A 12253-nucleotide genomic window follows, 5' to 3' on the forward strand; every position below is an offset into this window, starting at 1 on the left:
CAACTGTAGTTATTTGCGATTTCCCAAAGTTATCATTCTACCAATTCATACGGTCTTCCACTAGATATTTGTACATATTAGTAGAATATAAAGTTATCACTGATATTTTATTATCTGAGATATTTATCATCCCACTCATGTATTTAATATCTTAGAAACACTCTTCTTAATAGATAGTTGCCACATATAGATGAGTTAAATTAATTATAAATATAAAATAATGTTAATATCATTGAGTAAGTTTTTTTAAGATTAACATAACAATAAACGAAAACCTTATTTTAAAGTTAAATGAGGAATCTTTTAGATATTTTAATTTCTTATTCCCAAGAGTAATAGAATATATATATATATTTCATCAAATGCAATTTGGTTAAAGTTAACTCAGAACAATTTTAAGGCATTAAAAATAAAATATTGCGGTCTAATCATAAATATCGGATTCATATGATATGAATGATAATCTAACACTAACATTAACCCATCCATTTTCCGCAGCCGCTGAAAGGTGTAAAGGATATTATAAGAATAAATTAGTGAAGAGATATTTATACACATGTATGGAAATATTTATTTTCCATGCATTAAACCATATCCATGGCACTTATCCGGGGATTAAAGTTAAATATTTCAGGATCCCGCAGTTTAAAGCACTCTTATCCTGGATATAGAGGACTTAAATTACCATTTATTCTTAGTAACACGGATAACTATCACGTGTAACGATAGCTTAGCAAGATAAGACGCACTCACAGTGCGACCACTTTGATGCATTTATCTAACCGAATCAGTGGAGGTGGTCCAGTTTTATATTAAAACTAGCATGGTGTGCTAATTGCCTAGTTCGACTATCTTTATCCTAATAGGAATCCTATTTAAAAGAATGAGATCAAATGTTCCAGAAGCTAAAAAGATTTTGTTCGGATTTAAAGAGTGTAAAAGAAACGTTTGGAACATTGAATCATTAATTTTCTTATTTTTTTTGGAGGGGGTGGGGGACGGGAAAGAAGGAAGCTAAGGTAAACATACACGTGTTTGGCAAACAGCAGCCTAGTTAATGGGTTAAATGGACATCATTGTTCTCATGGGCGTCTCGGATCTAAGTTCAATTCTGCCGTCTAAAAGAAACTTAATCAAAGTTTTGACACTATCATTATCATCATATATGGTATCTCAACTCTCAAGGCAACTTGTTCCCAATTTACATTTGATTCTTACATTCTGTACAAGAGTAGCAATTCCATTTCCATAGAACAAGAATTCATAGAAATTCCTGTGCCGACGCCTTTGGCGGGCCACGGATCACCTTCTCAATTTTCCGGCGGATTTTGTAGAGTAAGAAGAACCATCGAGTCTTCAAGGAGAGAGGTCTGGACTGCTATAGGTTTCTCCGTCTCGGAGATTTGGAGGCAGTGGAGGGCCTTTTTCCGGGTGTCTTTTGATGACTTGCTGGCGTTGATCTCTTTATAATTCTCTGTATTCCTTCCCTTGCAAATCCCTCCCTTGTTTCTCCTCCCCTCGCCCCTGTCCTCTCTTTGAAGAGAAGAGAAATCATAGAAATTCCTGTGAGTACAAAATACTGATAGGAGGAAAATTTCCTGAAAGTCTGAAAGAAAAACTGTTGCCTTGTTCGTGTTCTTGGATCAAGTCAAGGCAATTCAAAACATGATCCTATGCATGTGGAAAGTATTGGTGTTCATATCATATGCTACGTAAGAGTGTACGTTGTAACTCATCCTTGTACAGGGAGAACCGTTCTTCTCTCTCTTCAGTAACTTTAACGTTTATATGGTGGAATCCCAATAAGCAAGCCTGCTCAGACTTCTTTCCTGTAGATTTCTTGGGATTAGAAAGCAAATTGTTCTCTAGTTATGGACAAGTAGAAGTCTTGGAGGCTTTGACTGTTAGCTTCCATAGCAATTCCAAGAGACGCTTTGGATAGACAAATGACCATCCTAAAGACTAGTAAGTAGATGAGAAATCTTCCATCATGCAGCTAGTTCTTGTGACCATCACAAATCAAGCATATGCTCCTGGAGCTCAAAATCACAGTTCTCCATCTCAACTTGAAGCATCTTAAGCATCCCATAAATTTCATCAGACTGCGGATGAGACCTATCTGCTGCCACAAACTCATGTGTATTGCCATCGATCTCTACTGCACTAAACCCGGGCTTCTTCTTTATCCCTTGGGCTTTCATCAAATACCTCACCTCCCCAACCCCATCCCACATCCCTATTGCCGCATATATGTTTGATAGCAGCACATAATTGGAGTCAATATCTGGTTCCAACTCGACGACGTACCTCATCAGCTTCTCAGCCAATTTAACATCCCCATGCATCCTGCTCGCTGACAGAAGAGAACCTAATATCACCTCATTTGGTCTCATCGGCATTCCCTCAACCACTCGCATTGCTTCATCCAGCCGCCCAGCCCGGCCAAGCAAATCCACCACACATCCATAGTGCTCAACCCTGGACGGTATCTTGTACTCCTTCAACATGAGATTGTAGTATTTTAGCCCCTTGTCTGCCAGGCCAGCATGGCTGCAGGCTGTAAGAACACCAGTGAATGTTATTCCATCTGGCTCAAACCCCTGCCTTCGCATCACCTCAAAGTGCTCAATTGCATCCTTACAACACCCATTGATTGCAAAACCAACCACCATGGAATTCCAGGAAACCAAGGTCCTCTTCGTCATCCTTTTAAACACCTGGCAAGCGAAACCAACATGCCCACATCTCGAATACATATCAATGAGCGAATTAGAAACACGAACATTATCCCTAATAAATTCTATCCCCATGACATACCGATGAATCCAGAGACCCAACCCGAGGGCACCGAGTTCTGCGCATGCCGAAATGACTCCAATGATAGTAACATAGTCTGGTTCCACCCCACTAGCAAGCATCCTTCTGAAACAGTCCAAGGCTTCTTCTAACAAACCGTTCTTGACGCACCCATCAATCAAGGCCGTCCAAGAGACCTTATCCGGTTGGGTAATTTCATCAAACACCTCAAAGGCGCCTTCAACATCGCCATTGTGCATTAGTCCGGCGACCATGGTGTTGAAGGAAACGGAGCTCTTCCGCACCATTCTGTCAAACACCCTACGGGCGAGGTCGGGGAGGCGAGATTTGCAGTAGAAGCCGACGAGGGCAGTGGAGAGGAGGAGGTGGGAGTGGGAATGAGAGGGGAAGTCGAGCTTGAGGGAGAGGGAGTGGAGTGAAAGCGCGAGCGGGAGGGAGGAGGAAGAGAAGGGGAAGTCGGCGCAGGAGGAGAGGAGGGTGAGGAGGGTGACATGGTTGGGGAGGACGCCGGAGGAGAGCATGGAGGAGAAGGCGGCGGAGGCGGCGGCGATGTCGCCTCGGCGAGCTGGGCGGGCGATGGCGGCGGTCCAGGAGACGACATCGTGGGGGTGTTTAGAAGTATATTGGGTGGATGGGTGGAGTAGCTTCGGGGAGGTTTTCGGTGGTAGCGGTGGTGGGAGGGAAGGGGGGAGAGGGAGGTGAGTTAGAGTGGAGATGGCCATGGAGTATATTGAAATTGAATGCACAAAAAGGTCGTTTTGGTAGTTAAAACTTAAAAGACGAGGATCTGTAGGTTGTATGCAATCCCCGCTGCAGGAGCTTCCTGCAGTGAGTACTAGCAGACTTACCATTTTCTTTCTCCAAAAAAAAAAAAAAAAAAAAAAAAAAAAAAGAAGCAAAAGAACGTAGAACCTATAGACCGACTCGTAGGTTACTAGTTTGATCGAAGCAGGCATAATTCAAACCCCATTATCAAACCAATATATTGAAATATATATATATATATATATATATATATATATTATAGTGATAAATTTTCATTACTAATTTTATTTTCCGGAATACATAAGAAGATATTTTTAATTGTTCATTTCACATAAAACTAGACTGAGATTTTATATTTTGCGACACAAGGCCCTTTTATTATTTTCCTACCAATTTGATCAAGTTAACTAGTTAAGTGCTAGGAAAAGCATGTACCTAAACGAGTCAGACTGTCAGAGGTATAAATACTAACATGATGTAACAGTATCAAGGAAAAAGAAAATTCCCATTCTCCAAAATATTCAAATTCTTAAAGCTAAGGAAATTCTATATACCTTTCTCGTCAATTCTCATCATTTCTCAAGGCAACAAGAAGAAAACAAGCCAAAAATAAAAATGAAAAAGAAGAGAGAGACCTATGTTTCGAAAGATAGCATGCCAATGTAGCTCCTAAGGACTGAAGAACCTGTACTTTATTTTTCATTTGGCATACCTTCAGCAGCAAACACAGGGAAACACTAACAAATCCCTCCTAATTTTTCACCAGCAAGAATATCTACCGACTTTCCACCTCTCAGATCCTCTAAATGTCAATGGAATAATATTTAACTACTTAAACTAAATAATCACTAGGCCTGAAGCAGAGGTAATTTAACAAAATTCATGCCTCAGGCATCACTGCCAGTTAAATTGTCTGCAGATGCTTCTACTAGCTCTTCCTTTAATAGAATCTTCTGCTGTAACAGCTTAGAGGATTGGACTAGCTCTTCCTTGTGCTGTAAAAAGGATGTAAAAAGAAGTCAAATATTGCAGTGTCTCAAGACTAGATAACACTAAGTAGCTTTCGCCAAACATGTAAATGGAAGTCTTTGATATAGACAGTTAACTGGATTACCTTCATGATAAAAGCATCAATCTCCTCCTTTGTGAGAGCAGCCACCTCTTCATTTTCATCCCAGCCAAGTGAGTGTAAGAAGGCCTTTTCTTCTGGGTCAACAGGCTCAAAAAATGAGTTGGTTTCTTCATTGTCAGTCAGAAATCTCTGAGACTCCTCGCAAGCATCTGGATCTTCACAACTACAATTTCCGTTCTCTGAGGACTTCAAGTCAGAACTACCATTCTTCCCATGGTCACCAGCAGAACTCAGCTTTCCTGAATTTACAGAGCTGGATGAAGGTGAAACAGAGCCGGACTCAGGAGTAGCACCAGAAGAAGAATTTGATGTCTTGTTCCGTATGTAGTTGAAAAATTCATGCCTGTCCTTAGCTTGGGACTGCAACCTTTTCTCACCAAATGAACCTAGGGAAGACGATGCAGTGGCACTCTTGCTATCACCTTTGAATTTTTGGTTAGTAGGGCTCTTCAAAGAAAGAATTGATGCAGGAGCTAGACCAACAGGGGTCACAACGTTGCTAACATTTGGGCCATCTTTAGCAGTAGGAGAGACAGAATTCTTTTCTCGGTTGAGTACTTGGAAGCTTCCCACTTGAGATAGCTTTGTGATATCAGATCTAACTGGGGCATGAAAGGCAGAGTTGACAGGCTGAGATGACAACTTCTGCCCGATCTTAAAAGCAGTAGCAGATTCCCCACCTCTTGCTCCTTTGGCTTTTAGCTTTTCTGATAAGCTTGAAACCTGAACAGGGAACAGAATCTTGAAGCATGAATAACTTTACTCAAGAGTTGATGACCAGAAAAATAGTGACAGTCACAATAAATAATGATTAGTCATCTATTCTCCACAAGTAAAAGAAATAAAAGATGCAAAACGAAATTTCGCATTGAAACTATAACCTTATTAGAAAGAAATAATCATAAGTTGCAAATGACAGTTCCAGTAAGATAACAAAAAACAACAAAATCCCTCATAAATGCCATCAAGTGGCAAAAGGAAGGTTGACAAATCAAACTTAGCATCTAGATAACCTCCAAATTTTAAAAAACAATTGTGAGGAGAGGATACGGATTAAACAGATAGAACTTGGAAAGGCTGTAATAATTAATAGCATGTCAACCAATATTTAGGGATACCTACATAATGAATTAATTTGATTAACTTTTCTATTTAAAAAAATTAGAAGGCCTAAAAAGAAGATGACAGTTAAGAAAGAACATTTTAGTACTAAAACCTAATGTAGATTATAAAGAATTTTGCAAATTATCGTAAATTAAACTTTTGGTTAATACTATGAAACTTGTGAAAGAATAACTAAATAAAGTCAATAGAAGTTAAAACAAACCTAGTGTATCTGAAAAACAAGTTTGTTTTACATCATGTAAATCTACATTAGAAGCTACCTAACTACTAAGAAGATTGATGTTGAATTTTAGAGAAAAGAAAAGAGCCTTACGTATGTTAATTAATTTAAAGAGGCCTATGATAGGGTCTCCATGTAGAATTAAGGTGGTTTGCTGTAGAGAAGAAGTGCAGTGAAATCGGTAGTATGAAGCATAAGTATGTTAGAGCTATCATTGGAAGGGGAGACAAATGAAATTCTCCAACTATGGCTGCACAAAAGTTTATCCTCAGGTCCTTAAATTTTTTGAATTGTTAATGAATATATTAACTAAAAATATTTGAAATGAGCTTCCATGGTGTATTTTGTTTGTTGACAAAACATCTATTTGATAAATCTACAACAGCGTCAAACAGAAAGATAAAAGATATTAAATGAAAGTGCCAATGCAAAAATTTTAGACTCAGTAGATCTTAAACTAATTATATGCAATGAGATTCTTAATAGATTAACACATAACAAATAGAAGACTGTAGAAGAAAAAGAGTAGATGAATACTGGTGCAGAAAATTAATCTAAACCTATGACCTATATCTTCCATTAGTCACTAACCTCTCTTCCTTCACTAAAACTAATGAACAGCAGCCCTAGGAAGAGGAATCTGCCTAAGAAATAAATCATTTGAAACTAAAACAAGCTAGGAATTTTGCTGATTTCAGAACAAAAGTCGTATTCAGGAAAATCTGTGCTATTAATATTTGTTTCTAAAATAATTCAGGTTTTAAATCAGTAGGAACCCACTTACAGATCTAACAAATAGAATTAAGTCTAGAGATGGCTTCAACATCAAGAAAGGAATCTTGGATTGAAACTAATAGATCCTGACGAATGTTCAAAGACAAGTAGCTTTAAATATTAATACGTTATCACTAAAGGTAAGATAATCACACAAGAGTATGGGATTATCGGGATTTCGGTATTAAACTTATACTCCTGCTATATTTCAAAGAAGACTAAGCAGGGTTCAGATATTAATGGTGTTCATAGATTGCACTAAAGAGAAACTGTTAGGGGGCTTTTGTTGCGAGATACAATTAATCAGCTTGGTTTTGATCTAGGGCGAAACTTTCGAGAACAACTACGAGCAATCTAGCCATCTAAAAGATCTGTGATGAGTTGTTCCTTTTGAAGTAAGGAATCCAACGCAATCAGAATCACGTCAATTGGAGGTGTAGATCAGAAGTTATGAAAAAAATACTGACTGATAGTCAGATGGTAGCGAGATGGTCGTGGTTGGTGGAAGGTGGAGTAATGATTAGGGTATTGGGAGGTGACAATGGTAGCGATGGGGGAGATAAAGCATTAAGCTAGATAAAGGGATAGAGGATGGACCGATCCTTGATAAGCAAGGGGGCATGGTCGGATTGAAGAAGGAAAAAAACGACGTCTGATGATGGATGCCATAAGAGAAAGAGATAGAGGTATAGGAAGGAAAAACTTCAATATTTCATCAATAGCTTCAATAAGGTTGGCTTTTGTCTATTTAAAGGCTAACCTAACAAGCAAACAAAGAAAAGATAACCCTAAAAATAATGCATTCTCGTCAGGTGCGTTCGAACGGGGAGCGAGCCTGTTCGAACGGTTCAAAAACGTTTTCTATATTTACGAACGTGTGCAAGTGTTCGAACACAACAACCAGAAGTATAGAAAGTATATTCCAGGGGGTTATTGTTCGAACATGACAACCATTAGTTATTATTATTAGTATTATTATTATTATTACTAAAATTACTATTATATTCCAGGGGTTTCACAAGATTTGTATGTTTATTCTCGTATTTCCTTGGATTAGATCATAATCTTTCTTCACTTTCTTCCTCATTTACTCTCGAAAAATTTCTTCTCTTCCCTTAAATGTGCAAAACATGTTCCATTGATTCCCTCTTCCATTTTAATGAGATCTTGACTATTGTAAATCTTTAAGGTTTGCTTAAGTCTCAAGCTAATTGACCAAACAGAAAAAGAAGGTTTAATAAATCAAAACAAATAGTTGGTTAATCACAAATCTATTTTCTTCTCTAAAAGAAATTATAAGGCCGTTAGTTCTACTACTCACTGACCCAAAAATGTTACTCTCTAATTAGAAAAAATGATGTTCTTTCAATACTTTCTTCATACATCTAAAGGGTAAGTTGGATCCAGATTTCAATTTCAATCCAGTTAAGCCCTTGTGGAACTGATCTATTTTCAACCCACACAATAAGTCACTCCATGAGTAGATATTCTATCAGTACCCTCCTTACTCCTAAGTAACATAAATATATGAATAAAAAGATACAGTTGTGCATAACATTTAATTATTGTTGAGACTTAAGAAGCAAGCTAGAGAGAGATTAAAAAAAAATCTAGAGAAGAGTCTAAATTTGAACTTTCTTCTTCTCCATCAAGAACAAGAATATATCTTGCTACCACTTAGCCACTGAACTTCCTCTTGTTGATGGAAAAGAAACTTCAGCCCTTTCAAAGTACAGGAATTCTAAGATTGCCATATAAAATATATGACAGAGTAACATAAGATCTATGAAGCAACAGATATTGTATTGACAGAAATTCTAAGATTGCTTCAATATTGTTGGCATGTCCACATCAGATACTGTGACAGATGTAGCATTGAAACGTCGTGGACACGATCAGCTCATTTTTTTTATATTTGATATGAGTACCTTCAATATTGGAGCTCATATGTATATATAAACTCTATAATCCATGCTTTATATGTCAAAACCAAGCTAAATTAAGACAAATTTTTTAAACGTTTAGGCTTTAATCTATAGTTCCATAAACTATGAAAAATCAGTAATAGACCAAGTTCAAGTTCAACACCCAAGATTGTTTGAAAAGTTATGGTGCTTAGGGACAAAAGGGCATTTATCAAGACACCAAGTACAGTGCAAGTTTGCAACAAAGAAGAAGAATGTACACTTGTATAAGTAGTTGAAAGATCACAATCTGTTTTTCATGCTGGTCTAATGCATAGTGGAACAGCAAAACCAATTGTCAATGTTCGTGTGCTCTAGAACAAACTCCCTGAGCAAAATCCAAGTTTTAAAGCATTCTACACAATAGTGAAAAATGAGATTCATGAAAATGAGGACCAACAAGTTGAACTAGTCATCATGCTACCTAGAAAACATATAACTAGACTATCTAGATACTACAGAAAATTAGTGAAACAACTAAATATACATGCCAGTATGTTATATAAAGGTAAGTTTCTAGGCAGTACAAGGCAGTGGATAAGTCAATGTAAGATAATTCTAAGCATCAAGTATCACCCTAAAAACCTACATACATAATTCTCCTGCTATGTTCTTACTTGACAATTATATTATCTAAATTTGTTTGAGAAAGTATATCTGAAGTCTTCCTATTAGTTTTATAATCATTAAAAGCATGGAAAACATTTACCATTATCATCCAGAAAGAGAGAGAAAGATTGTCAGTATAAAGCAGTACAGAATGCAGCAATAACTAATATATGTTCCATTTGTGGATATCCTTTTAGCGATAAAATAAAAACAAACAAATATTTTTCTACACCATTGTAGATGCACAAACATTTTTAAAATAATATTTAGTAGAAGGGAAGAAGAAAAAAAACTTGAAGCTTAAGAAATGTCAGGAGCTTACAGAATTTTTGGTCATTGAAGGTGTCATAGGTATTAGCTGCTTGCATTGTCTAAGAGTCAGTTCCTCAATCCTCTGGGTATCAATTGGCAACTAAAAAGAATATTAAACATCAATACAAAATAGTAAAGCATCATATAAATGAAACAATTCAACATGATTGTTGTCACATCCACTAGTCTACCTGGGGTGCAGTACGAACTCGTGATGGAGCTTGTGCTACTGTTTCAGCCATGTTTAAGCCTGTTACAGTGCTTGAGGCTATAGGGACCTGAATGGCAGGTGCAGCATGTGAAACAGATGTTACCCCTGACCCATTAGCGCCAACTGCCAAAGGTACTTCAGCTAATACAGAATTCCAGATATCAACACCAGGTATTGCTCCAGCGCCAATAGGAATGCTTTGAATAGGGGTGCTAATACCAGGAGATGAAACCCTCTTTATTTCTGGCCGGCCATTCTTCTCTTCAACTCCAAGGGATGGGAAGTCTTTTTCAAAGGAGGAACCAGTTATATTCCCTCTAGAAAGAACACTACTACTTGAATTTGTTCCGACTCCTTTCACCCATGTATCAACTGGCCTCCCTGAGACCATAGAGCGAGATCGCCTCAAAAGTTCCTTTTCAGACCTACTCAGAGTTAATGGATCCAAATGGTCATTGAACCCATTGTCAGCCAAGACCATCCTATTATCTCTGTCACGAAAATCAGAATCCTTTTCCCGCTCTCTATCACGATTGCTCCTACCAAAACTACTGTAAGCCCTTGATTTCCCTAAGATATCTTTATCATGACTTCTGGATCCATTGGTGCTCAAACTCCTTCTAGAGGAAGATAAAGAACCTCTCTCACGATCGCTCACCACCGACAATCTGTTTCTAGATGATACGCCTATACCATATTCATCTACAACAATTTTAAAAAAAAAATCATTGGTAATAAATACAAGAATCAACTAAACTAAAACTACCAAGTAACAATGTAAAAGCGCAAGAAGAACAAATACTTGAATACGAGGAAGTACTGGCGTGATGATTCGAAGTGGCATTGCCACTAACCCCGTTGGATGACTTCAACCACTCTGGCTTGAATGCCGGCTCACTTTTCTCCATGAGGGACAGCGATCATCATCTATATACAAGAACTAATTCTTCCTCCCTGAGACCAAAAACAAGTCTTTCTTTCCCACTGAATGCCTTCTCAGTTCTCACCATACAAAATACACAATCCAAGGAAGAAGGAGAATAAACCCATCAAAGGGCCATCCCCAGACCAGGGACCAAGCCCTCCCCACACCCTCCAATGCAGGCACAAAGAATCTATGCCGCACCAAATCCTCTCATATAATTAAAAAAAAAAAATACAATTTTCCACGATTACAACAACCCTAGCAATCAAATGAAAAGACGAGAGGCGGGTCTTCCACAAAGACCGGATATTGGAACCCTAAGAAAACCTAGCGGAGAGCTTCTATCTAGAACAAACCAGTGCCAGAGTTGGGGATAGATATATATTAATACCAATACGGCGGCGAAAAGGTCGGGGCGAGAGAAGAGTAGTAAAGTTGGAGGAGGACTCCCTCCTATCCGCAAACTTATTCGCTATTGTACTTCCAGAATAAGAGCAGGGATCGGGATACCGCAGCGCGCTGGCGGCGAAGGGAGAGGGAAGAGGTCTGCGCCAATGTTCGTGCTAATCCAAATGTTGGGGCGAATTGGAGAGGAATAAGGCGGAATAAGCGGGAAGAGGATTGGGATTAGGGGGTGAGGAATAAAGCGAATAGAGTTTCGTTCTTCCCTCTCTTTGAAAACCAATCAGAATTGTTTGTAGACAGAATAGAAGAAGAGAGGAGGCCTCGTTTGCTCTCCTCCCAAAGAGTTGCTATTGTTGTGGGTCTCTCTCTCTCTCTCTCTCTCTCTCTCCCTCTGGTTTCCTTTGGCTTTGGAAAAACCCTATGGCTAAGTAACTAAACCAACTCGCCTTGTAGGCTTTAACCCAGACCACAACTCCCCCGTTACTGTTAGATATGAAGACTAGTGCAACGCATCCAAGGATCGAATCCTAGCCGTCCAAAAAGATTATATGGGTGTGACAGAGGAGGGACGGTTGCGAAGATTTTGGGCCAAAATGGGCTCGTCCAATAGGGTCTTGCCTCGTTTTGTCTCCAGATACGCTACTTCGGGTTTAGCGTTATCCGTAGATTTAGTTTTTGGGTTTTCTACGTAATTGCCACTGAAACTGTAATTTTTTTGTTTTTCTTTACTCTTTTCAGAATTGTCACTGTGGTTAATTTTTAAAATAAATTTATATTTTTATATATGTAAATAACTAAAATACCCTTCTTTCTTGAAGTTTAGAGTAGAAAATATTTATTAATGATTTTTGTCTATATACTATGGTATTAGGTAAAATATTGAATAGCTTTTAAACTGTTTTCAATTATTAATTTTTAATCTAATTTGGTATGATTAGTCAGATTTAAGTAATGAAATGATATTTTTAAAAGAACACAACTAGTTTAATAGTAA

General features: G+C 38.0%; 2 protein-coding genes across 2 annotated transcripts; both read right to left on the bottom strand.

Annotated features, from left to right (window-relative positions):
* Positions 1-1874: 1874 nt before the first annotated feature.
* Positions 1875-3685, bottom strand: LOC140800020 (pentatricopeptide repeat-containing protein At1g05750, chloroplastic). The gene has a single exon (XM_073154648.1). It carries the CDS (start codon positions 3666-3668, stop codon positions 2013-2015), a length of 1656 nt encoding a protein of 551 aa, XP_073010749.1. The 5' UTR covers positions 3669-3685; the 3' UTR covers positions 1875-2012.
* A 417-nt stretch (positions 3686-4102) lies between these two features.
* LOC140799936 (uncharacterized) lies at positions 4103-11659 on the bottom strand. The gene is made up of 5 exons (XM_073154497.1): positions 10732-11659; positions 9910-10631; positions 9729-9818; positions 4697-5437; positions 4103-4577 (listed from the first exon to the last, which is right to left on the bottom strand). Exons 1-5 carry the CDS (start codon positions 10835-10837, stop codon positions 4470-4472), a joined length of 1767 nt encoding a protein of 588 aa, XP_073010598.1. The 5' UTR covers positions 10838-11659; the 3' UTR covers positions 4103-4469.
* Positions 11660-12253: the final 594 nt, after the last annotated feature.

The sequence above is a fragment of the Typha latifolia genome, chromosome 13, assembly GCF_019914945.1.
Source record: "Typha latifolia isolate L0001 chromosome 13, TyphaL0001v2, whole genome shotgun sequence".
NCBI classification, from domain to species: Eukaryota; Viridiplantae; Streptophyta; class Magnoliopsida; order Poales; family Typhaceae; genus Typha; species Typha latifolia.